This window comes from Chlorocebus sabaeus, chromosome 17 (genome assembly GCF_047675955.1).
Source record: "Chlorocebus sabaeus isolate Y175 chromosome 17, mChlSab1.0.hap1, whole genome shotgun sequence".
Classification (NCBI taxonomy): Eukaryota; Metazoa; Chordata; class Mammalia; order Primates; family Cercopithecidae; genus Chlorocebus; species Chlorocebus sabaeus.
The window spans coordinates 7,221,995-7,248,678 of NC_132920.1; the positions used below are offsets into that span (position 1 = coordinate 7,221,995).

General features: G+C 42.2%; 1 protein-coding gene and 2 pseudogenes across 1 annotated transcript in view; all 3 read right to left on the reverse strand.

The window, feature by feature from the left end:
* Window positions 1-3,101: 3,101 nt before the first annotated feature.
* Window positions 3,102-26,684, reverse strand: part of CAGE1 (cancer antigen 1) — a 60,189-nt gene continuing 36,606 nt past the window's right edge. The window contains exons 12-14 of the mRNA XM_038005718.2: window positions 7,926-7,994; window positions 6,064-6,103; window positions 3,102-3,143 (exon numbers count right to left, since the gene is read on the reverse strand). Of these exons, the coding sequence (XP_037861646.2) occupies window positions 3,102-3,143; window positions 6,064-6,103; window positions 7,926-7,994 (151 nt within the window). The remainder of the gene's footprint in view (window positions 3,144-6,063; window positions 6,104-7,925; window positions 7,995-26,684) is intronic.
* LOC103222214 (small ribosomal subunit protein uS3 pseudogene) lies at window positions 13,018-13,920 on the reverse strand (annotated as a pseudogene).
* On the reverse strand, window positions 15,080-20,540 carry LOC103222336 (probable inactive 1-aminocyclopropane-1-carboxylate synthase-like protein 2 pseudogene; annotated as a pseudogene).

Sequence of the window (26,684 nt, forward strand, 5' to 3'; positions counted from 1 at the left end):
CCCCATCCTTTTCGTTTTACCTTTGAAATCACTCAGCATGCACATCTTCCTCTTTATTTCCACTGCCACTATTTTAGTTACTAGTCTGTTTTTCTTGACTGTAGCACCGTATCAGTAGTTTAACTGGTACTCCTGATTCTAGCTTCATCCACCATCAACCTACCCTTTCTATCATTATGAGGGCAATCTTTCAAAAATGCACACCCCAACCACATCACTTCTCTACTTAAAACCTTTCAGAGTCTGTCATCAGAATAAAGTTCAAATTAATTATTTCCTTTTTTTTTTTTTTGAGACAAGGTCCCACTCTGTTGCCCAGGCTACAGTACAGAGTGCAATTCCAGCTCACTGCAGCCTTCCCAGCCTTGACTTCCTGGTCTCAAGTGATCCTCCTGCTTCAGCCTCCCGAATAGCTGGGACTACAGGTGTGCACCAACATGTCCAGCTAATTTTTAAAAATTTTTTGTAGAGATAAGGGTCTCACTATGTTGCCCAGGCTGATCTCAAATTCCTGGGCGCAAGTGATCTTCCTGCCTCAATTTCCGAAAGTGTTGGAATTACAGTTGTGACCACTGTGCCTGGCTAAGTTCAAATTTCTTAGTACAGCACAGAATGCTCCTCATGATCTTCTTCATCTCTGACCCTCTGAAGAGCTTGAGTTTTGGACATTAACTATACTTCAGGGAATGTAACCGGCATCTCAGGCCTCCATGCTCTGAGCGTGCTCTTGCTTTCCTGTCGTCTTGAGATACCTCATCGGCTGTGAACATCTGGCTCAAGTGCCATCATTTCTGTAAAATCTTCCCTAGGTTTTCCAACACAGTCCAGAGCCATTTCCTCCCACCATTACATCTTACATTGTTCTAGAATACTTATTTATCACCTCCTTAGGATCTTCATTTTTCTTTGTATCCTTGGCATCTGACACAGAGCCTGTCCCAGTGCTTATTGAAAGTCATTAAATGTTTATTGAAAGAAAGATGGGCTTAAATGCCACACACCAAGGCAGGCACGTTCATTCTCAGACAACCTCTAGGTAAAAACCCATAGGTGTCTCATAATACACACATTGCATACAGCACTTATGCACACAGTCCTCTTCGCAATGTGTTAGTGCTTCCTTTCTACCTGTTTCGTCACATTTGTGTGCAGATTTCTGGGGCTGCATTAGCCATCCTTCTCCTATCATATTTTCTCATTTTCCCTAGAAGATTCCATGAAACTAATAATAATATCTCTTTTTAAAATATGAGTAACTTCCAAAGCTTTCAATGCTTCACTTTCTAAAATGAAACTACACTATTAGAGCTGCACCCACTGTGCATTTCTCATGGTTTAATTTGTCATTCTAAGTTTTAGAATTTGAAAAATTAAATATTTTTGTTTCAACATTCATATAAGACCTCTCTTATAGAATTCCTCAATAAAAATGACAACAATAATAATAGCTTTTATTTATTCACCACTTCCTTCAGGACCAGATATATACTCTACATAAATTTTCATCTTGTATTTATCTAATTTAAGTACAAAACTAACTTTAGTGAGATAAAATAATTTTTCTCTTCCACCTAAGGTGTGTGTGTGTGTGGGTATATATATATATATATAAAATATTTATTTATTGAGACAGGGTCTCACTCTGTTGCCCAGGCTGGAGTGCAGTGGTGAGATCTTGGTTCACTGCAGTCTCCGCCTCCCGGATTCAAGCAATTCTCCTGCCTCAGCCTCCCAAGTAGCTGGGACTACAGGCACTCACCACCATGCCCAGCTAATTTTTGTATATTCTTAGTAGAGACAGAGTTTCAACATGTTGACCAGGCTGGTCTCGAACTCCTGACCTCAAGTGATCCACCTGCCTTGACCACCCAAGGTGCTGGGATTACAGGCGTGAGCTACCGTGCCCAGTCGTAAGGCATATTTTGATCAATAGCTACACCTCCAGTCTGGTTCTGGGATTTATCAAAAGGATAATATGTATGTTAAATACATTTATTTTTCTAGTGCATCTCACAAAATCAGCTATCTCTGGCTCCTTTGTTTAAATTCAGAACTAATTCCTCAAAACTATGTTAAAGTGGAAATTATAAGGGTTAGGTCTTAAGAGCCAGTCCTTTCCTTTCATCTGGGTTTTTCTCTTTGTTTTGAGACAGAGTTTCACTCTGTTGCCTAGGTTAGAGTGCAGTGTATGATCATGGCGCACTGCAGCATCCTTCTGGGCTCAGGCCATCCTCTTGCCTTAGCAACTCCCCATCCCCACCTCCTTACCCCCACACCACACTCCCCTCCCCTGACACCCAGTAAGCTGGGACAAGTGCTTGCCAGCATGCCTGGCTAATGTTTCTGATTTTTAGTAGAGATGAGCTCTTCCTATGTTGCCCAGACGTTTTTTCTTTTTTATTTGAGACACAGTCTCGCTCTGTCACCTAGGCTGGAGTGCAGTGGCACAATCTCCGCTCACTGCAAGCTCCGCCTCTTGGGTTCACACCATTCTCCTGCCTCAGCCTCCCAAGTAGCTGCGACTACAGGCGCCCGCTACCATGCTCGTCTAATTTTTTGTATTTTTAGTAGAGACGGGGTTAGCCAGGATGGTCTCGATCTCCTGACCTTGTGATCCGCTCGCCTCGGCCTCCCAAAGTGCTGGGATTACAGGTGTGAGCCACTGCGCCTGGCCGCCCAGGCTTTTTTATCTGGGTTTTAATTCCAAAGGATTTCAGAGTTGGTGTCTTTTAAAATTTGGTTGGTATTAAAAGAATATGCCTGCCTGGACAGAAAAAGGATGTCTTGCAGAGGAAATAAAAAGTTGAAGTGAAATCCATGACTATTTTTGTGCATCATTAAAGGCCTGATAACATGGGAGTGGTATTCTGTGAAAATATTTGACAAAAAACCCACTGTATTCTTCTGTTTATGTTAAATAGAATATATTTGATTATTCACAGGAAGAAATTAGAAGTAATCTCATTTTTGGAATGTAAGACTTTACCATTTATACAGATTTTAATATATCATCTGCATGGATTGATTTGGCTAGCATATGTAGTAACGACTCTTCCTGGAGTGGTTGACAAAAATGATTACTGTTTAATCCTCAGGCTTGTTTAATCTAAATCATTTCTCTTTTCTTTAAAAACAGCTGGCATCTAAAAATGAAAGGAAAAATGTTTTATAAGTTTTGGGGAAAGACTAACATTCAGTGACAGAACCCCTAAACAGCCAATTTTTGATTACATATGGAAAAGGGGTGCAAAGTAAGCCTATAAATAAGTGAATTCCACAGATAATATGAACACTATATTTTGTTTGTTTGTTTGTTTTGAGACAGAGTCTCGCTCTGTTACCCAGGCTGGAGTGCAGCGGTACAATCTTGGCTCACTCTGCCTCCCAAGTTCAAGCGATTCTCCTGCCTCTGCCTCCCAAGTAGCTGGGATTACAGGTGCTCAACACCATGCCTGGCTAATTTTTGTATTTTTAGTAGAGACGGGGTTTCACCATGATGGCCAGGCTAGTCTCGAACTCCTGACCTCAAGTGATCTGTCCACCTCAGCCTCCCAAAGTGCTGGGATTATATTTTTGATAGAGATGGGGTTTTGCCATGTTGTCCAGGCTGGCCTCGAACTCCTGACCTCAAGTGATCCACCTGCCTCAGCTTCCCAAAGTGTTGGGATTACAGGTGCGAGCCACCACACCTGGTCTCCAACACTATATTTTAATTTGTATTTTTGTTTGTTTCTTTCAACCTTTTTCCCACTAAGGAACACCATGAAGAACAAGGTGGACTGAGTTTCATCTTCCTTGGTTTGGTTGGCAATTGACAGAATGTAGAAAAAATAATCTGAATAATCCAAAAGTGACTTAGCAGCATGGCATAGTTAAGAATTGATAGTATTGGCTGGGTGTGGTGGCTCACACCTGTAATCCCAGCACTTTGGGAGGCTGAGTGGATCACCTGAGGTCAGGAGTTCGAGACCAGCCTGACCAACATGGAGAAATCCTGTCTCTACCAAAAATACAAAATTAGCCAGGCGTGGTGGTGCATGTCTGTAATCCCAGCTACTCGGGAGGCTGAGGCAGAAGAATCACTTGAACCCAGGAAGTAGAGGTTGCAGTGAGCCAAGATCGCACCATTGCACTCCAGCCTGGGCAACAAGAGTGAAACTCCGTCTCAAAAAAAAAAAAAAAATTGATCTTAATTCAACTATGAGAAAAGCTGGGTCTCAATGGCAGCATATGGAGGCATGCCTTATTGAGTGCCCCCTCATCCCCAAAGCTATGTTACAAATAGGCCACGGCATTTATGAACATATCCATGTCCTGGAAAGGGACAGAGGTGGCAGCAGCTGTGTCTGCTGTTTGGGATCACGCCAGCAAGTGTAGCATTGGTCCTGGGTCCCAAGTCTAACATTCACTCCTATTCAGTACCTTTTATGAGATCGGTAGTTGAGGATATCAAAATGAACATGAGACAATTCCTGTACTCAAAGAGTTCTAGTCAAGTCAAAGGACATGCAAGCAGAGAACTATAATGCTGTGTCATAGGTGCTATTATGTCAAAGGTTACAGTGTGGGCACATGGGAGAAAGCAAGTCAGTTCCTTTTTGGAGACAGAGCAGGAAAGGCTTCAGAGAGGAGGCAGAGCTTGAGATGACAGGCGTTTGTGAGGTAGGAACTGAGTAAGTGAGAGAAAAGGAGCTGGAGAAGAACCTACCAAGTAGGAGAAGCTGCATGAGCAATAAAAGGAAAGCACAGAAATAACATACCATGCATAAAGGTAGGGAGTAGTACCATGGTTATTAGAGGCTGAGAAAGGTAGTGAGAGGAGGACAGGGAGAAGTTAGTGAATGGATACAAAATTACAGCTAGATAGGAGGAATAAGTCCCAGTGTTCTATAGCACTGCAGGGTAACTAGAGTTAACAACAATTTTTTGGATATTTTTAAATAGCTAGAAGAGAGGATTTTGAATCCTCCCAAAACAAAGAACTGATGAATGTCTGGAGTGATAGATTTGCTAATTACACTGATTTGATCATCACACATTGTGTACATGCATGGAAATACTAGTCTGTATTGTGTGTGTGTGTGTTGTGTGTGTGTGTGTGTGTGTGTGTGTGTGTATATATATATATATATATATATATATATATATATATATATATATATATTTTAGAAGTGGTCTCTCTTTGTCACCCAAGCTGGAGTATGGTGGTGAGATCTTGGCTCATTGCAACTTCTGCCTCTTGGATTCAAGCTATTCTCCTGCCTCAGCTGCCCAAGTAAGTGGGATTACAGGCACACGCCACCACACCTGGCTAATTTTCTGTATTTTTAATAGAGACGAGGTTTCACCATGTTGGTCAGGCTGGTCTTGAACTCCTGAACTCAAGTGATCCACCTGCCTCGGCCTCCCAAAGTGCTGGGATTACAGGCGTGAGCCACCATGCCCAGCCTGTATCCTATAAATATGTACAATTAATATGCTAACTAAAAAGAAAAGAAAAGAAAATCACATGTTTAGAAAGCTGCAATCAGTTAGACATGGCTGATATGCATGATGACAAGGAGAAAGCAGTGAATGGATAGGAGGGCCAGAGTCAGATCATAGGGAACTTTATACACCATGCTAAGGAGCTCAGATTTGATCCAGAATGTGATTGGGAACCACTGAAGGGCTTTATGCAAGGGAGGGGCATGAAAATATTTTGCTTTTGAAAGATCAAAATATGTCTACTCTATGGAGGATGGCATGAAGGGGACCAAAACTGAAGGCAGAAACAATAATTAGGAGGTGAGTGCAACAGGTCAGATGAGAAATGACAGGGGCTTGAAATGAAGCAGTAGCAGTGGGGATGGAGTAAAGGGGCCCTACAAGGTTAGAGGAGGGGCTTCCAATTACAGCACCAGCTATGACAGGAGATGGAAGAGCCCTCGTCTGAGGACGGAAGGGAAGGCTAGGTTCCACAGTATGGAAATGTGACTTCAGGAACTCCTATTAAATCTTGTGTTATTGTCAAATTACATGGAAATGGTAAGATTATTTATCATGATCATCAAGGTGACCTACCATAGTCATGGACTTTGGATGATTTTCTAAACTTTTCGATCTGTAAGAAACAGAAAGAAAATAATGTAAAAAGGAGGAAGGGGGGACTGAAATAGTGAACATGGTGAGCAAGTATGCCATTATTTAGCATATTTTCCCCTCACTTTCAAGGAGAAATCGTCAATTAAGATAGAACTATGAGACCCTCAGAGATTAAGATCAAGCGTTTTGGTATATAACATGTGGATCATTCTCACTTCATTTAAATAAAAACAATGAGGCAGGGTATGGTGGCTCACACCTGTAATCCCAGCACTTTGGGAGGCCAAGGTGGGTGGATCACTTGAGGTCAGGAGTTCAAGACCAGCTCTGCCAACATGGTGAAACCCTGTCTCTACCAAAAATACAAAGATTACCTGGGCATGGTGGCATGTGCCTGTAACCACAGCTACTCAGGAGGCTAAGGCAGCAGAATTACTTGAACCTTTGAGGCGGAGGCTGCAGTTAGCTAAGATCGTGCCATTGCACTGCAGCCTGGGTGACAGAGTGAGACTTCATCTCAAATAAAAAAAATAAATAAATAAAATAAAATGAGGCACTCTCTCACTACATTTAACATTCCCATAGATTTACTTAAGATACGATTCTGACTAACTTGAAAACTTAATGAATTTACTTGAAAGTCATGAAGAACTAGAGGCAAAAATAAAACATCTGAGGCTATTAAGATACTTGCTTTTATATCCTTATGTCCCACTATTTCCACTAGTGAAGAGAACTGGCAACAGCAATGCCATAATTTTGAGAGGCTGCAGAGGTAAGCTGAAGCTTGTTTGCATGTCGAATATACCGAGATCAATTGGGCCAATCATCACAGGCTTCACAGAGGGTGGTGGCTGAAAGCTGATGTAGGTCTGGAGTTTTCTAACAAATGTACTTCTTGGCTGGAAAGGGTTTTGAGAGCTCTTCTGCCCATCTCACCCCCGAGTAGCTGGGATTACAGGTGCCTACCACCATGCCTGGCTAATTTTTGTATTTTTAGTAGAGATGGGGTTTGGTCTTGAACTCTTGACCTCAAGTGATTCACCGGCCTCAGCCTCCCAAAGTGCTAGGATTACAGGCATGAGCCACCGTGCCCTGCCCATACTGCTATGTTCTTAATCAACCCCACAGGGTTTGTGCATACACCTTGTAGCATCAGATATTGAGCCTCTTCTAAAATAGCAGACTGTAAGGCTTAATGTTAGTGTAAGAAAATCTGGTGATAAAATACAGAGCAGGGAAAGTAGTTTCGTTGTAGACAAAAATCTTAGCCCATAATCTTTTATGGTTTCTTCCTTAGAGTGACTGTACATTCCATGAGAGCAGGGAATCTGGCTTTCCATTTCAGGTTCTACAAAAAACATTAATCAAGCAACTACTTTATGCTAGGCAAAACATGAAGCACTTTCATATAATATATCTTGTTTACCTTAAATTGAGATAAGAAATAGTTTTTTCTTTTAATATCTATCTATCGATCGATCGATCGATCTATCTATCTATTTTTTTGAGACAGAGTCCCGCTGTGTTGCCCAGGCTGGAGTGCAGTGGCACAATCTTGGCTCACTGCAACCTCCACCTCCCAGGTTCAAGCGATTCTCCTGCCTCAGCCCCCTAGTAGCTGGGATTACAGGCACGTGCCACCATGCCCAGCTAATTTTTGTATTTTTAGTAGAGACGGGGTTTTACCATGTTGGCCAGGCTGGTCTCAAACTCTTGACCTCAGGTGATCCACCCGCCTTGGCTTCCCAAAGTGCTGGGGTTACAGGTGTGAGCCACCACACCCAGCTGTATTATCTATATTTTAAAGACATTAATTTAAAAAAGAGAGGGAAACTTACCTTGGTTTTCTGGCTTTTTCTCTGGGCTTTCTAATTAAATCCTCTAAATGTTTATTTCTCTTTTCCAAACTGAAAGAAGAAACAATTGAATTTTATGACTAAAACTGACTTTTCTAGACCATTATTTTGTTAGATTCACTAGAGGATTTTAGTAGATAAAAATAGGTAATCTAAGGCCGGGCACGGTGGCTCAAGCCTGTAATCCCAGCACTTTGGGAGGGCGAGATGGGCGGATCACGAGGTCAGGAGATCGAGACCATCCTGGCTAACACAGTGAAACCCCGTCTCTACTAAAAAATACAAAAATCTAGCCGGGCGAGGTGGCAGGCGTCTGTAGTCCCAGCTACTCGGGAGGCTGAGGCAGGAGAATGGCGTAAACCCGGGAGGCGGAGCTTGCAGTGAGCTGAGATCCGGCCACTGCACTCCAGCCTGGGCGACAGAGCGAGACTCTGTCTCAAAAAAAAAAAAAAAAAAAAAAAAAAAAAAAAAGGTAATCTAATTATCTATACACTATCCATATAGAAACTTGGGATTGTTTCCTAGCAACTCAAAATTATTCTATCAGTTTTTCCCTTTATAGGTTCCAGTGGTGAAGAAGGAAAGTAGACAGTAGCAAATATATAAAGTAGCATTCAGATATTCTCCCATTTGCTTACACAGTGGTTTACTCATACTGATCCTTCTATCTGAGTAAATCCAATATGATCCTGGGGGTAACATGTTAAAAACAAAACTCCTGGCTAGGCGTGGTGGTTCACACCTGTAACCCCAGCACTTTGGGAGGTTAAGGCAGGTGAATCTCTTGAGCCCAGGAGTTCATGATCAGCCTGGGCAACGTGGTGAAATTCTGTCTCTACAAAAACACAAAAACTAGCTAGGCATGGTGGCACATGCCTGTGATCCCAGCTACATGGGAGGCTGAGCTGGGAGGATTTCTTGAGCCCAGGAGGTGGAGGTTGCAGTGAGTCAAAATCATGCCACTGCACTTTAGCCCACGACAGAGCTAGACTCTGTCTCAAAAAAGAAAAAAAAAAAAAAAAAGAAAAAGAAAAAAGAAAGAAAGAAAGAAAAGAAAAAACAAAAAACCCTGAGCTAGAAACAGCTTAACATGCAAAAATATGTGACAGCATTACAGGACCGTCACAAACCTATTTTTCCATCCAGGGAGGTTGTATGAGCTTCCTGTGGCTGCTGCAACAAATCAACACAAATTCTGTGGCTTAAAACACATACATTTATTTTCTTCTGGAGGTCAGAAGTCCAAAAGAAGCTTCACTGGCCTGAAATCAAGGTATTGGCAGGGATGTGCAGCCTCTGGAAGTTTGAGAGGAGAATCCTTTGCCTGGCCTCATCCAGCATCTGGAGGCTGTTCTTATTCCTGAGGGGGCTTGGCCCCACATCACACCACCTTTTTTCCCCATTTCCACTGTCAGGTTGACTCTTCTTCTTCTGTCACCAAATCTCTCTCTGCCTCCCCTGTCTTATAAGTACCCTTGTGATGCATTTAGGGCCCACTCAGATAATCCAAAATAATCTCCGCAACTCAAGATGTAATCACATCTGCAAGGCTCTTTTGCTATATAAGGTAACAGTCACAGGTTCTCATGATTAGAACTTGCATGTCTTTGGGCCATTCCCCAGCCTACTGTGGAGGATAAATAGGCCCTGAGAGGAGATGAAATTCTACTGCAGAGGTCTAAACTCAAATGCCTATAGAAGGGTCAGGCAGGTATGTGAAATGAGCAAAGCCAGCTAAACGGTGATTCAGACAAACCAAAGCGCATACACCCCTAGGCCCTGCCTAAAAGAAGTTGCTACTTAGCTCTTGCCAAATGTTGCCATGTGAGAATGCTGCAGCCATGATTAGATCTTCTTGTCTTACTTATTTTTAAATTTTTATTATTGAGAGACAGAGTCTCACCCTGTCACCAGTCTGGAATGTAGTGGTGCAATCACAGCTCACTGCAGCCTCAAACTCCCGGGCTGAAGCAATCCTCTCATCTCAGCCTCCTGAGTTAGCTAGGACTGCAGGTGCATGCCACCACACCTGACTAATTCTTTGAATATTTTATAGAGACAAGAGTCTTGCTATGTTGCCTAGGCTGGTCTTGAACTCCTGGCCTCAAAATATCTTCCCGCCTCAGCCTCCCAAAGTGCTGGGATTGTAGGCATGAGCCACCATGCTCAGCCTACTCTTGTTTTTAAAGAGGAGATAGAAATCTAGATTTTTACAGAATATCTTCCCTTTTCAATTTTGGCAATTAATTTAAAAAATACTTTAAACATTATATGGACAAAACACAAATGCCCCAGAATATAACTTGTAAGTTATCATTTTGAAACCTATACTCTTTCTTTCAGAGATATCAGGCTTTTGTTTTAAAGGGATAAAGAGAAGTTGTCAAACCCAGGAACAGAAGATAATGTGAAACAACTCTGTGTAAACCAAAAGCCTGAGTCTATCATGCTTAATTATCAGAGAAATAGCATGGAATAAATCTGTATTTCTAGAATTGCAAAGAATGAGCCCAACTCCTGAAGGAGGGAGATACCTAAGGAAAGAAAGTGAAAAGTATTTCCAAGTGTGCAACACGGCAATAGTGGAATATATTGACACTGTGCTCCTGTGTGTTGAGCTGCGGGCAAATAGCTATAATCTAAGCCTACCTAAATGGAGTCCTTGGTTTATTTTGGAGGAAGTCATGTCCTCCATAGAGGCCATGACAGAACTCTGCTGAGAGCTAGGCAAGCAAAGCAGCACCACTGAGTGGAGTACAATGAGTGCTTTGATTTGCATTTAATGACATGACTGTATTTCTTTCTTGTTTTTCTTTTAAGACAGAGTCTCGATCTGTCACCAAGACTGGAGTGCAGTGGCGCAATCTCAGCTCACTGCAACCTCTGCCTCTCTGGTTCAAGTGATTCTCATGCCTCAGCTTCCCAAGTAGCTGGGATTACAGGCGTGCACCACCATGATTGACTAATTTTTGTATTTTTAGTAGACATGGGGTTTTGCCGTATTAGCCAGTCTGGTCTTGAACTCCTGGACTCAAGTGATCCTCTCACCTTGGCCTCCCAAAGTGCTGGGATTACAGGCATGAGCCACTGTGCCCAGCTGACATGAATATATTTCATGTGCTTATTTGCCATCCATGTATTTTCTTGGTGGAATCTCTACTAAAATCTTTGCCCATTTTTATTGGGTTATTTGTTTTCTTATGACTGAGTTTTGAGAGTGCATTACATCTGGATAGAAGTTCTTTAGCAGATACCTGATTTGCAAATATGTTCTTCCAGACTATGGCTTGTCTTTGATCTGTTAACAGTGTCTTTAGAAGAGTAGTTTTAGGCTGAGTGAGGTGGCTCACACCTGTACTCCCAGCACTTTGGGAGGTTGAGGTCGGCGGATCACGAGGTCAGGAGTTTGAGACCAGCCTGGCTAACATGGTGAAACCCCATCTCTACTAAAAATACAACAACAAAAAAATTAGCCTGGTGTTGTGGCGTGCACCTGTAGTCCCAGCTACTTGAGCGACTGAGGCAGCAGAATCACTTGAACCTGGGAGGTGAAGGTTGCAGTGAGCTGAGATTGCGTCACTGCCCTCCAGCATGGTGACAGAGTGAGACTCCATCTCAAAAAACAAAACAAAAAACAAACAAACAAAAAAAAGAAGAGCATTTTTAAATTTTGATGAAGTCAAATTTATCAAAATTTTCTCTAATGAATCATGCTTTTAGTGACATGTCTAAGAAATTGTTGCCTAACCCAAAGTCATAGCAATTTTCTGTTTTCTTCTAGATGTTTTAAGGTTTTAGCCTTTATCTTTGGGTACACTATCCATTTTGAGTTTACTTTGTATGTAGTGGAGTGTATAAATCAAAGTTAATTTTTTTGAAAATGGGCAATGATTCCAGCACCATTTGTTGAGAAAGTTATCCTTTTTCCACTTCGTTGCCTTTGTATCTTTGTCAAAAATCACTTGTCCATATATGTATGGGTCCATGTCTGCATTCCCTGGTCCGTTCCATTGATTTTTATATTTTTACACCAACGCTACACTGTTTTGATTATTGTAGCTCTATAAAAAGTCTTAGAATCAGAGTTTCCCTCTCATTTTATTTGTCTTTATCAGAGTTCTTTTGGCTATTCTATGCCTTTTGAATTTCCATATGAATTTAGAATCAGCTTGTTAAGTTTATTTAAAATTGGAATTGCACTGAATCAATAAATGAACTTGGGGAAAATCTTAACAAAATGGACCCATGAAAGAGCTATGCCTCTCCATTTATTTAACTCTTCTTTACTTTCTCTCAATGATGTGTTGTAATTTTTAGTGTATGAGTCTTTTACATACTTTTGCCAAATTTATCCTTATGTAGTTTATATTTTTGGGGCTATCAGAAATGTTTTTTAATTTCTGATTGTCTGTTGCTAGTATATAAAAAGACAACTGACTTTTACATATTGATATTGGATCCTGCAACCTTGCTAATCTTAATAGTCCTGGTAACTTTTTTGTAGATTCCATCAGATTCTCTACATAGATGATTACGTGTTTGTGAATACATGCAGCTTTGCTTCATGTCCAATCTCGATGAATTTTATTTTTCTTGCCTGATTGTACTGGACAGAACTTCCAGTACAATGTGAATGTACTGGAATGTCTTGTTCCTGATGATAAGAAAGCATTTAGTCTTTCATCATTAAGTATAATGTTAGTAGGCTTTTTGTAGGTGCTCTTTGTCCTAATTGAGAAAGTTCCTTTCTTTTCCTAGATTGTTATGTTTTCTCATGAAGAATGATGTTGGATTTTGTCAAATGGTTTTTCCGTCTGTCGAAATTATCATATGCTTTTTCTTTTTTAATTTTTTAAATATGCTAACTAACAATGATGGATACAATTGTTATTACATATAAAGCTGGCCCTTTTTTGCTATGTAAGGTAACATTCACAGATTCTAGGGATTAGAACATGGATTCGCCATTTACTTTTACCTGACGTTTTTAGCAGTATATCCTGTACCCAATTTGTAGTCTTATTCCTCACCCCCTTCCACCCTTTCCCCCAAGTCCCCAAAGTCCACTGTATCATTCTTTTTTTTTTTTTTTTGTCTTTGTACAATATTTTATTAAAGGTCTTTACAGAGCAACATCCAGACTCCAGAATACAGCTGCCAATGAGATCCTGTTACGCTGTGGGGACTGATTGGGGCACGGCAGGTGGCTCTGGCTCCCCACCCTTCTGTTCTGAGATGGGGGTGGTGGGCAGTATCTCATCTTTGGGTTCCACGATGCTCACGTGGTCAGGCAGGGGCTTCTTAGGGCCAGTTTTACCAGTTGGGTCCCAGGGCAGCATGATCTTCACCTTGATGCCCAGCACACCCTGTCTGAGCAACACATGGCGCACAGCAGTGTCAATGTAGTAGTTAACAGGGTCTCTGCTGTGGATCATCAGGCCATCCACAAACTTCATGGATTTAGCCCTCTGTCCTCAGAGTTTCCCAGACACCACGACCTCGCAGCCTTTAGCCCCACTCTCCATGATGAACCACAACACACCATAGCAGGCCCTCTGCACGGCCAGCCCTCCTAGCGTTCGTAATGCAGACACTCTGCCTGGGCAGCGGCACACAGGCCCCTAGTGGCCACCTTTTCAGCATAAAGCTCTACACTGCCCTCTGGAAAGCCAAACCTCTTCTGAACTACAGCAGTCAGTTCCCGAATCCCCCAGCCCTTCTCACCAAGAACATTCTGTGTTCTGGTGACTAAGGTAATGATTTCTGTCTTGGCTGGTGTAACTCGCACCTCAACTCCAGAGTAGCCATCTTCAGCCAGCTCCTGAGTAAGAAACTCATTCAGTTCAGCTTAGAAGATGCCATCAGTGACAAACTTCTTCTTGGAAATTTGCATGGACATCTTGCCGCCATGCTCCGCCGAAAGGAAAGGCACTGTGTCATTCTTGTGCCTTTGTGTCCTCATAGCTTAGCTCCCACTTATGAGTGAGAATATATGATGTTTGGTTTTCCATTCCTGGGCTACGTCACTTAGAATAATGGTCTCCAATTTCATCTAGGTTGCTGCAAATGCCATTATTTCATTCCTTTTTATGGCTGAATAGTATTCCGTGGTATATATATACCACAATTTGTTTATCCACTCATTGATTGATGGGCATCTGGGCTGGTTCCATATTTTTGTAATTTCAAATTGTGCTGCTAAAAACACGCATATGCAAGTATCTTTTTTGAATAATGACTTCTTGTCCTCTGGGTAGATACCCAGTAGTAGGATTGCTGGATCAAATGGTAGTTCTACTTTTAGTTCTTTAAAGACTCTCCACACTGTTTTCCATAGTCGTTATACTAGTTTACAATTCCACCAGCAGTGTAGAAGTGTTCCCTTTTCACTGCATCCTTGACAACATCTGTTATTTTTTTATTTTTTGATTATGGCCATTCTTGCAGGAGTAAGGTGGTATCACATTGTGGTTTTGATTTGCATTTCCCTGATCATTAGTGATGTTGAGCATTTTTTCATATGTTTGTTGGCCATTTCCATATCTTCTTTTGAGAATTGTCTATTCATGTGCTTAGCCCACTTTTTGATGCGATTTTTCTTTCTTGTTAATTTGTTTGAGTTCCTTGTAGATTCTGTATATTAGTCCTTTGTCAGATGTACAGAGTGTGAAGATTTTCTCCCACTCTGTGGGTTGTCTGTTTACTTTGCTGATTATTTCTTTTGCTGTGCAGAAACTTTTTAGTTTAATTAAGTTCCACCTATTTATCAGTTTTTTTTAAGAGAATATAGAATTTATTCGATATTGAATATAAAAATAAACCATCTAAATAGGGGCCCAGGGAGCTTCCCTTATTTCTCTAGGTGCCTCCAGGCCTTCCCATCCCAACCCCAATAAAAACATTTTGCATGTATAATGGCTAGCAAAGACTAAAAAGATGCAAAACTTCCAAAGACAGCAGGCACTCAGCTTAAGGAGGGTGATGACTGGGTCAGATGAGATCTTCCTGCAGAAGCCCACCATTTTCTTAGTCACAGCACTGACGAAAATACACCCCAGCCTTCTGGACCAGAGGCTGACATTAGGGGGTCCCTGAGCAAGTGATGGGCTGGAGCTGCTCATTGGGAGGCAGACAGTCTACTCCGTCAATGCATCCTCCAACTGCTTCACTCTCAAAGCCTGCTTCTGTTCCTGCAGCACACCACATAACTGATGCACGGCCATTTTTAGCCGGGGGAGCTCCTCTGCAAAGATGAGGTGGAACCAGCCTGGCTCCTTATGCATGCAGGCTTTGACATGGGATAACAGCTTGTTGTCCAGGAAGCAGCGAGAGGAGCTGTTCCTCTTCAGATGCACAGGGATCCATGTACTTTTTCAAGTTGATCCAGACACAGAGGCCAGAGCTGCAGTTGTGAAAGGGGATCTCCAATGCCTTCAGTTTGGCAGTGATGTACTTGTGAGCTTCCCAGAGCCGGTAGTTATTGGTGGGCAGGTACGCTCTGTCAATCCATTCTGTGTTCTGGAGCAGCTGACACAGCTTGTGCCGGGCGATGCCAGAGGTACTGCGGAGGTAGCCAAAGGTGCTCACAGCAGAAGCCATCTCCTTGTTGTGGGTGTCAACAGAGCACCAAAGCGGAAGGCAGAAATGCCAAAATCCTTCCTGGTGTCCCAGATCACATGGGTCCTGTTGTGATCAGGCAAACTTTTCATGCTCAGGACACTGTGGAATGTGATGGATTCATCAAAAACACAGACAGTATATAAATCTCATCTATGAACACATGTAGGTTATACCTCTTGGCAAAATCCAGGTATTCCATCGCAAGTCTGAGGAGTAGATGTCACCCAGAGGATTCTGAGGATTGATTAGCACAAGGCCTTGAACCTTTTTCCCCTCAAGCCTAGCTTCAAGCAGGGCTTCCTCTAACTTGTCCACAGTGAGGTGGAAAGGATGGGTGTTTGTAACAGTGATCTCACTCTCCAGGTGGACAGGAATCAACTCAACCTTCATGTACAGACAGGAGCTAAAGTCAAAGCCACTATTGAAGGGAGCAGAGACCAGGAAGGCCTCGCCTGGATTACACAGAACCATGGCCAGCGCAAAGAAGACAGAGCAGCAGCCATTTAGAACAATCACATTTTCTGGATCAAGTCAGGCAGGTGCCTTGCACTAGTAGGTCAGGAACCGGGCCACTTCTTCTCGCAGGAACGGGTGCCCTCTCCAATCAGGGTACTGCAGCAAGATGTCCTCAATGCAGTTCACGTTACTTTCTTGCAATCTTTCAATCATCAGATCAATGCAGAGCTTGTTCTCACTGGTGCCAAGGTTAACAAAGCCTAAGGTGTTCTTGTCTTTATGATATTTGTCTTTTTGATAGGCACTGTAGTCCTGGAAGCTCGACTGATAGAAGACAGAGATGTCAATCCCACAGTTGGACAGGTCACGGCTGACGAAGGCAGCTTCACAACCACTTAGTTGGGGAACTAGATCAGGCTGCCCGGGCAATTGGGCCCCCTGCCCATATCTGACATCACCCCTAGAGTCCTGGGAAGGAAAAGGCACTTGGAGCTCCAGGCCACTCGTGACCCCAGACTATAGGAGCTGGATCATCCGGCACATTAAGCGACCCAGAAGGGCTTCCTGCTCACAGACGGCCTGAGTGTGCCTCCGTTCTTCCAGCGGCAGGCCCTGCCTGCTGTCAGCTGTACTGGAAGTACTCCCTCATGGTCTGCCGCAAATGCAGCATCATCTCCAACAGCTGGGTATAGATGCTCTGGTCTCTGAGGACCTAGCCTCTCATCTGGCCAGAGGGCACAGGAAGGGTGTCTTGACTGATGACTCATACTCTGGTTATCTGTAGTGGCCCCTGAAGGCTGGCTGGCACCTCTGCCTCTGTTTTCACTTATCTTCTCTCCAGCCTAAAGCCTGACTGAGGAAACTGTCTGTGATTGTCAGTGCTCAGGGACCTGCTCTGTCGCCCTTCTCCTCATTGAATGTATTAATCATTGTTTTTGTTGCATTTGCTTTTGGGTTCTTGGTCATGAAGTCTTTGCCTAAGCCAATGTCTAGAAGGGTTTTTCCAATGCTATCTTCTAGAATTTTTATGGTTTCAGGTCTTAGATGTAAGTCCTTGATCCATCTTGAGTTGATTTTTGTACAAGGTGAGAGATGAGGATCTAGTTTCATTCTTCTAAATGTGGCTTGACAATTATCCTAGCACCATTTGTTGAATAGGGTGTCCTTTCCCCACTTTATGCTTTTGTTTGCTTTGTTGAAGACCAGTTGGCTGTATTTATGTCAACGTTTTTTTCGTGAAAAAAGAAGCCTGGCCAACATAGTGAAACCCCGTCTCTACTAAAAATACAAAAAAAAATTAGCTGGGCGTGGTGGTGGGTGCCTGTAATCCCAGTTACTTGGGAGGCTGAGGCAGGAGAATCATGTGAACCCAGGAGGCGGAGGTTGCAGTGAGCTGAAATGGCACCATTGCACTCCAGCCCAGGCAACAGTGTGAGACTCCATCTCAAAAAAAAAAAAAAAGTCAAAGAAACACAACGGGATTGTGACTACAAATAAGGGCAGTACTAATAATTTTACTATATACTGAAATGCAGCTTTTTGTGGGATTTACAAGTTTTGGGTGTAAACAAATGTTCACTTTATTCTCTGTGATCAAGGTATAAAATCGCATGGATTTTTAAAAGAATGTTCAAACTTTTTGATCATCCTGTACTCAAACTATCATGAAACTTTGAAAGAAAAATTGTGGATTTACACTGAAATTTTCTGTGATTTTTGATATGGTTTTGCATGGAAAAGCATTTACAGTGGCTTCATGTGGGTAGAAATCACAGTTGCTGTGACAGGGCAGTGAGCTGTCATTTATGAATTCAGTGTTGTCTGTAGGAGATATGGCACTGGAAGTATTCTTCTAGGACTCTGTTGGCATTCTGTGGATGGTGAATAGTAAATAAGTTAATGCAGAAGACTTTGATGAGTGACTTCAAACACTACAGATTATGATCAGGGACCACATGATGGGTAGGAATGGAATAGAAGATCCCCCTGAATAACAAGGTAGCAGGGCTTGATAAAATGGGAAGCCACTGGGACATTTTTACGAGAGGATCCACCTCTCGCCTGGTTGTGATGGGGACTAAGATAGATAGAACAAGTCTCACATTTTGTAGGAAGGTGTTCCAGAACCAGGAATGTTTGGAGCAGGGACTTCTACATCTGAAACAGACAGATCTGGACAAAAGTGTTAGAGAGAAAGTGGTATTCAGGAAGGAGAGATGCATGGCTACTCCGATCTCTAGCATTGTGGGAAAGCTATCAATTCAGACTCAGAGGGCAGTGAATGTATCTCTAAGGAAATGGCATTTCAGCAGATATGAAGATAGTACAAGATAATGGGGGTGAAGACAGCCTGAGCATTCCAGGTAGAACAACATGCTAAAACTTGGAGGCAAAGGGAATATGGTACATTTGAAAAAGTATAATATCTCTAGTGTGGCAAAAGCAAGTCAGGGAATGGTAAGATGAGATCAGAGAAGCAGGGAGGAGCTTGATCAGGAAGAAGACTGAAGGCCATGGTAAGGATTTTTGCTTTTACCTAAGGTGATGGAAAACAACTAAAGTTTTTTTAAGATACAAAATGGCATACTCATATTTATATTTCAGAAAGATCACTCTGGTTGCATATACAGAGTGGACTTCGCCAAGTAGTTTTCTTTTAGTCTTTTAGAAAAATAAAATGTCACCAAAAGCTTTTGTAGTAAATAGCTGTTTCTAAAGTCCAAGGCCTATGCATTGAAAAATTACAGTATAACCTATGAATGCATTTGAAGAACAATACCTCAAACTCTATTAAATTTTAGGTGCATCTATAAAGTGAGGGCAAGTTTATCAAGAAAGTAAAGGAATAAAAGAATGGCTACTCCATAGGCAGAACAACCTGATGATTTTTGAAGCAGTGTATACCTTTTAATGAGACTAAAGCTAATTCACTATAATTAAACAAAAATACTGTTCTTCATGGATATAACAGACTAGATTTGATTTTTTAAAAAATAAATCAGGGCTGGGTACAGTGGTTCATGCCTATAATTCCAGCACTTAGGGATGCCAAGGTGGTAGGATTGATTGAGTCCAGGAGTTCAAGACCAGCCTGGGCAACACAGCGAGACCCCGTTTCTAAAATAAATAAATAAATTTTTAAAAAAGTCAGGCATGGTGGTGCATGCCTGTAGTCCCAGCTACTTGGGAGGATCATTTGAGCTCAGGAGCTGGTGATTGCAGTGAGCCAAGACTGCACTACTGCATTCCAGCCTGGGCGACAGAGTCAGACTCTGTCTCAAAAAACAAAAAGGTTGGCTGAGCACGGTGGCTCATACCTGTAATCCCCCACACTTTGGGGGGCTGAGGTGAATGGATCACTGGAGGGAGGTGAATGGATCACTTGAGGCTAGGAGTTAGAGACCAGCCTGGCCAACATTGCAAAACCCTGACTCTACTAAAAAAAAAGAAAAAAAAAAAAAGCCAGGTGTGGTAGTGCACGCCTGTGGTCCCAGCTATTTAGGAGGCTGAGGCAGGAGAATCACTTGAGCCTGGGAGGCAGACATTGTGCTACTGACTCCAGCCGGGATTGTGCCACTGCAATCCAGCCTGGGCAAGACAGCAAGACACTGTCTCAAAAAAAAAAAAGGAAAGAAAGAAAGAAAGAAAATTCTAATAAGCAGTCACAGTTGACAATGCTTATGATAAAGCCTAAATTCAGATTTTGACCTATGGTCTCTTCTTCAACACAAATTGGGTTAACCACTCAACTGAAATATACATCAAAAAATTTTTTTCTTTCCACCCAAGTCCCGCAGAACATTTAAATTTTTTAATGTAAAAATAACTGGGACAATCATAATGGCAGATGGGAGGCAGGACAAGATTGCAGCTCTGACTGGGTCGGACAGAGCAGTGTGTGGAGGCTTGCATCATGAATTGTAGCTCCAGAATGACTGCAAGAACAAATCAGGAATCCTGAGAGGACCAACGGACCCTCTGAAGGAAGCAGACTGCTCCTGCAGGAGCCAGGAGACACCCCAAATCCTGTGGGTGCCCAAACTGCGGAACTGGGAAAGGGAGAGCCTCTGCTCCCGAACACACACTCGCACTGAAGAAAATGAAGGTCTAGTTTGCGAGAGAAGTTTCTGACCTTACCTGGAGCTGAGTCAATCTAGAGAGCCAAGTGAAATACAGGGGTAGAGGAAGCAGTGGGAAAGGCCCTGGGAGTTTACTAGGTCCCCAAGCAGGCCATTCCTGCCTGGCCCCACAGGGACTCTTTAGGAGGGCAGCCAGAGGCCGGGGGGAAAATGCCACAGGGAGAAGGAAGTCTCCAGCTGAACTTTGTGACAATTTGAATTGAGCAAGGAGCCTCCTGGCCAGAACATGGGAGAGGGTGGGAATCTGGCTTGCAGACTCCACAGGAGGGAAAAGAACCAAAGCCCTGTTCTTTCACAGCTGGGAGGTGGGTAGCCTGGGGAAGTTCTCAAGCCCTGCTCACCCACTGCCTGGAAACAGACTTGGGGCTGTTAGAGGGGCCATGGTGAGAGTGAGACAGGCCCTTTGGATTGATTGTGTGGGAGTTGGGTGAGGCCTGTGACTGCAGGTTTTCCCCCACTTCCCTAACAATTTGCATGACTCAGCAGAGGCAACCATAATCGTCCTAGGTACACAACTCCAGTGACCTAGGAATCTCACCCCCATCCCCCACAGCAGCTGCAGCAAGACCTGCCCAAGGAGAGTCTGAGCTCAGACATACCTAGCCCTGCCCCTACCTGATGGGCTTTCCCTATCCACCCCTGGTAGCTGAAGACAGAGGGCATATATTCTTGGGAGTTCTAGGGCCCTGCCCACCACCGGTTCCTCGCCATATTACTACAGCTGATGCTCTCTGGAAAGTGCCACCTCCCTGCAGGAGGCCAACCAGCACAAAAATAAAACATTAAACCACCCAAGCTAAGAACCGTCACAGAGTCCATTTCACCCCCTGCCATGTCCACCGGAACAGGTGCTGATATCCACAGCTGATATCCATAGATGGTTCACATCACAGGACTCTGTGCAGACAACCCCCAGTGGCAGCCCAGAGCCAGGTAGACTTGCTGAGTGGCTAGACCCCAAAGAGAGATAACAATCACTGCAGCTAGGCCCACAAGAAGCCACATCCACAGGGAAATGGGGAGAGTACCACATTAAGGGAGGAGACCACCCCTCATATTGTCTTATGCCCAATTTCTGCCTCCAAAGAAAGAAGAAGTAAAAACTAAAAGGAAGAAATGAAATCCACAAGCAGATAGCCTGGCACCACACCTTGGACCTGGTAGTTAAAGATCGACCCCTGACCTAATCGGTTATTTGCTTAAAAAAGCACTGTGAAGATCCCTGTCCTATTCTGTTCGTTCTAATTACTGGTGTATGCAACCCCCAGTCACGTACCCCCTGCTTGCTCAATTGATCACGACCCTCTCACATGGACCCCCTTAGAGTTGTGAGCCCATAAAAGGGACAGGAATTGCTCAACTGGGGAGGTCGGCCCTTGAGACAGGAGTCTTGCCAATGCTCCCGGCTGAATAAACCCCTTCCTTCTTCCTTTTTCCCCCCTTTCTTCTTTAACTCATTGTCTGAGGGGTTTTGTCTGCGGCTTTTCCTGCTACAACATCAAGGGAACACCCCATGGGACAAAAGAATCTGAACAACAGCCTTCAGCCCTAGGCCTTCCCTCTGACAGGTCCTACCCAAATGAAAAGGAACCAGAAAACCAACTCCGGTAATATGACAACACAAGGCTCTTTAACATGCCCCAAAATCACACTAGCTCACCAGCAATGGATCCAAACCAAGAAGAAATCCCTGATTTGCCTGAAAAAGAATTCAGGAGGTGAGTTATTAAGCTAATCAGGGAGGCACTGGAGAAAAGGTGAAGCCCAATTCAAGGAAATCCAACAAACGATACAAGAAGGGAAGGGAGAAATATTCAAGGAAATAGATAGCATAAAGAAAAAAATAAAAACTTTAGGAAACATTGAACACACTTATAGAAATGCAGAATGCTCTGGAAAGTCTCAGCAATGGAATTGAACAAGTAGAAGAAAGAAATTCAGAGCTAGAAGACAAGGTCTTTGAATTAACCCAGTCCAACAAAGACAAAGAAAAAAATCATAAGAAAATATGAACAAAGCCTCCAAGAAGTCTGGGATTATGTTAAATGACCAAATCTAAGAATAATTGGTGTTCCTGAGGAAGAAGAGAAATCTAAAAGTATGGAAAACGTATTTAGGGAATAATCGAGGAAAACTTCCCCCGCCTTGCTATAGTCTTAAATATCCACATACAAGAAGCACAAAGAACACCTGGGAAATTCATCTCAAAAAGATCATCACCTAGGCACACTGTCATCAGGTTATCTAAAGTTAAGATGAAGGAAAGAATCTTAAGAGCTGTGAGACAAAAGCACCAGGTAGCCTATAAAGGAAACCTATCAGATTAATAGCAGATTTCTCAGCAGAAAACCTACAAGCTAGAAGGGATTGGGGTATCTTCAGCCTCCCCAAATCAAACAATTATCAGCTAGGAATTTTGTATGTAGTGAAACTAAGCATCATATATGAAGGAAAGATACAGTCTTTTTCAGACAAACAAATGCTGAGAGAATTCCCCATTACCAAGCCACCACTACAAGAACTGCTAAAAGGAGCTCTAAATCTTGAAACAAATCCTGGAAACACATCAAAACAGAGCTTCTTTAAAGCATAAATCACACAGGACCTATAAAACAAAAATACAATTTAAAAAACAAAAACAAAAAATAAAAAAAACCAAAGTACACAGGCAACAAATAGCATGATGAAAGCAATGGTACCTCACATCTTAATACTAACATTGAATATAAATGGCCTAAACACTCCACTTAAGAGACACAGAACCACGGAACGGATAAGAACTCACTGGCCAGGTGCAGCGACTCATGCCTGTAATCCCAGCACTTTGGGAGGCCAAGGTGGGTGGACCACCTGAGGTCAGGAGTCTGAGACCAGCCTGGCCAACATGGTGAAACTCCATCTTTACTAAAATACAGAATTAGCCAAGTGTGGCGGTGCACACCTGTAATCCCAGCTACTCAGGAGGCTGAGGCAGAAGATTCGCTTGAGTCCGGGGGCCAAGGTTGCAGTGAACCAAGATCGCACCATTGTACTCCAGCCTGGGTGACAAGAGTGAAACTCTTGTCTCAAAAAAAAAAAAAAAAAAAGAAAAGAAAAGAAAAGAAAAAAAAGAAAAAAAAAAAAGGACTCACCAACCACTGTCTGCTGCCTTCAGGGGACTCACCTAACACATAAGGACTCACATAAACTTAAAGTAAAGGGGTGGAAAAAGGCATTGCATGCAAATGGACCCAAAAGTGAGCAGGGGTAGCTATTCTTATATCAGACAAAACAAGCTTTAAAGCAACAGCATTTAAAAGAGACAAACAGGGATATTATATAATGGTAAAAGGCCTTGTCCAACAGGACAATATCACAATCCTAAGCATATATGCACCGAACACTGGAGCTCCCAAATTTATAAAACAATTACTAATAGACCTAAGAAATGAGATAGACGGTAACACAATAATAGTGGGGGACTTCAATACTCCACTGACAGCACTAGACAGGTCATCAGGACAGAAAGTCAATAAAGAAACAATGGATTTAAACTACACCTTGGAACAAATGGACTGAACAGATATATACAGAACATTCATCCAACAACCGCAGAATACACATTGATTGAACAGTGCATGGAACTTTCTCCAAGATAGACCATATCATAGGCCATAAAACGAGCCTCAATAAACTTAAGAAAATTGAAATGATATCAAGCACTGTCTCAGACCACAGTGGAATAAAACTGGAAGTGAACTCCAAAAGGAACCTTCGAAACCATGCAAATACATGTAAATTAAATAACCTGCTCCTGGATGAGCATTGGGTCAAAAACAAAATCAAGAAGAAAATTTAAAAATGTAAAAATCCTTTGAACTGAACTACAGTTCAAATAATGACAGAACCTATCAAAACCTTTGGCATACAGCAACAGTGGCAATAAGAGGAAAGTTTATAGCCCTAAGCACCTACATCAAAAAGATGGGAAGAGCACAAACTGACAGTCTAAGGTCATACCTCAAGGAAGTAGAGAAATAAGAACAAACTAAACTCAAACCTAGCAGAAGAAAGGAAATAACCAAGACCAGAGAACTAAATTAAATTGAAACGAAAAATACAATACAAAGATAAATGAAACAAAAAGCTGGTTCTTTGAAAAGATAAATAAAATTGATAGACCATTAGCAAGAGTAACCAAGAAAAGAAGAGAGAAAATCCAAATAAGTTCATTAAGAAATGAAACAGGAGATATTACAACTGACACCACTGAAATACAAAAGATCATTCAATGCTACTATGAACACCTTTACACACATAAATTAGAAAACCTACAAGAGATGGATAAATTCCTGGAAAAATACAACCTTCCTAGCTTAAATCATGAAGAATTAGATACCCTGAACAGACCAATAACAAGCAGCAAGACTGAAATGGTAATTAAACAACTACCGACAAAAAAGTCCAAGACCAGATGGATTCACAGTAAAATTCTACCAGACATTCAAAGAAGAATTGGTATCCATCCTTTTGATGCTATTCCACAAGATAAACAGAAAACCCTCCGTAATTCATTCTATGAAGCCAGTAACACCCTAATACCAAAACCACGAAGGAACATAATCAAAAAAGAAAACTACAGACTGATATCCCTGATGAACACAGATGCTAAACTCCTTAACAAAATACTAGCTAACAGAGTCCAACAACATATCAAAAAGATAATCCACTATGATCAAGTGGGTTTCACACCAGGGATGCAGGTGTGGTTTCATATATGCAAGTCAATAAATGTGATACATTACATAAAAAGGATTTAAAACAAAAATTATGTGATCATCTCAATAGATGCAGAAAAAGCATTTGACAAAATCCAGCATCCTTTATGATTAAAGCTCTCAGCAAAATTGGCATACAAGGGACATACCTCAATGTAATAAAAGCCATCTATGACGAACCCACAGCCAACGTAATACTGAATGCGGAAAAGTTGAAAGCATTCCCTCTGAGGACTGGAACAAGACAAGGATGCCCACTGTCACCACTCCTCTTCAACATAGCACTGGAAGTCCTAGCTAGAGCAATCAGACAAGAGAAAGAAATAAAGGGCATCCAAATTGGCAAAGAGGAAGTCAAACTGTCACTATTTGCTGATGATATGATCATTTATCTTGAAAACCCTAATGACTCCTCCAGAAAGCTCCTAGAACTGATAAAAGAATTCAGCAGGCCTGTATTGCAGTGGCTCACGCCTGTAATCCCAGCACTTTGGGAGGCCGAGGCAGGGGGATCACAAGATCACGAGATCGAGACCATCCTGGTTAACAAGGTGAAACCTTGTCTCTACTAAAACAATACAAAAAATTAGCCAGGCATGGTGGCGGGCGCCTGTAGTCCCAGCTACTCAGGAGGCTGAGGCAGGAGAATGGCGTGAACCCGGGAGGCGGAGCTTGCAGTGAGCCTAGATGGCACCACTGCACTCCAGCCTGGGCGACAGAGCGAGACTCCATCTAAAAAAAAAAAAAGGATTCAGCAAAGTTTCCTGATACAAAATACATGTACACAAATCAGTAGCTCTTCTATACACCAACAGCAACCAAGTGGAGAATCAAATCAAGAACTCAAGCCCTTTTACAATAGCTGCAAAAACAAAACAAAACAAAACAAAACAAAACAAAACAAAAACAAAAAAACAACAAAACAGAAAAAAGAAAGAAACAAACAACAACAACAAAAAACCTAACCAAGGAGTTGAAAGACCTCTACAGGGTAGAAACCGTAGATGACAAACAAATGAAAACACATCCCATGCTCATGGATGGGTAGAATCAATATTGTGAAAATGACCATACTGCCAAAAGCAAACTACAAATTCAACACAATCTCCATCAAAACACTACCATCATTCTTCACAGAATTAGAAAAAACAATTCTAAAATTCATATGGAACCAAAAAACAGCCTGCATAGCCAAAGCAAGACTAAGCAAAAAGAATAAATCTGGAGGCATCACACTACCTGATTTCAAACTATACTATAAGGCTATAGTCACCAAAACAACATGGTACTTGCATAAAAATAGGCAAATAGACCAATGAAACAGAATAGAGAACCCAGAAATAAATGCAAATTCTTAAACAGCCAACTGATCTTTAACAAAGCAAACAAAAACAAAGTGGGGAAAGCACACCCTTTTCAACACATGGTGCTGGGATAACTGGCTAGCTGCATCTAGGAGAATAAAACTGGATCTTCATCTCTCACCTTTTACAAAAGTCAACTCAAGATGGATTAAGGACTCAAATCTAAGAGCTGAAACCATAAAAATTCTAGAAGATAACATTGGAGAAACCCTTCTAGACATTGGCTTAGGCAAGGATTTCATGACCAAGAACCCAAAAGCAAATGCAATAAAAACAAAGATAAATAGTTCAGACTTAATTAAACTAAAGAGCTTTTGCATGGCAAAAGGAATAGTCAGCAGAGTCAACAGACAACCCACAGAGTGGGAGAAAATCTTCACACTCTATACATCTGACATAGGACAA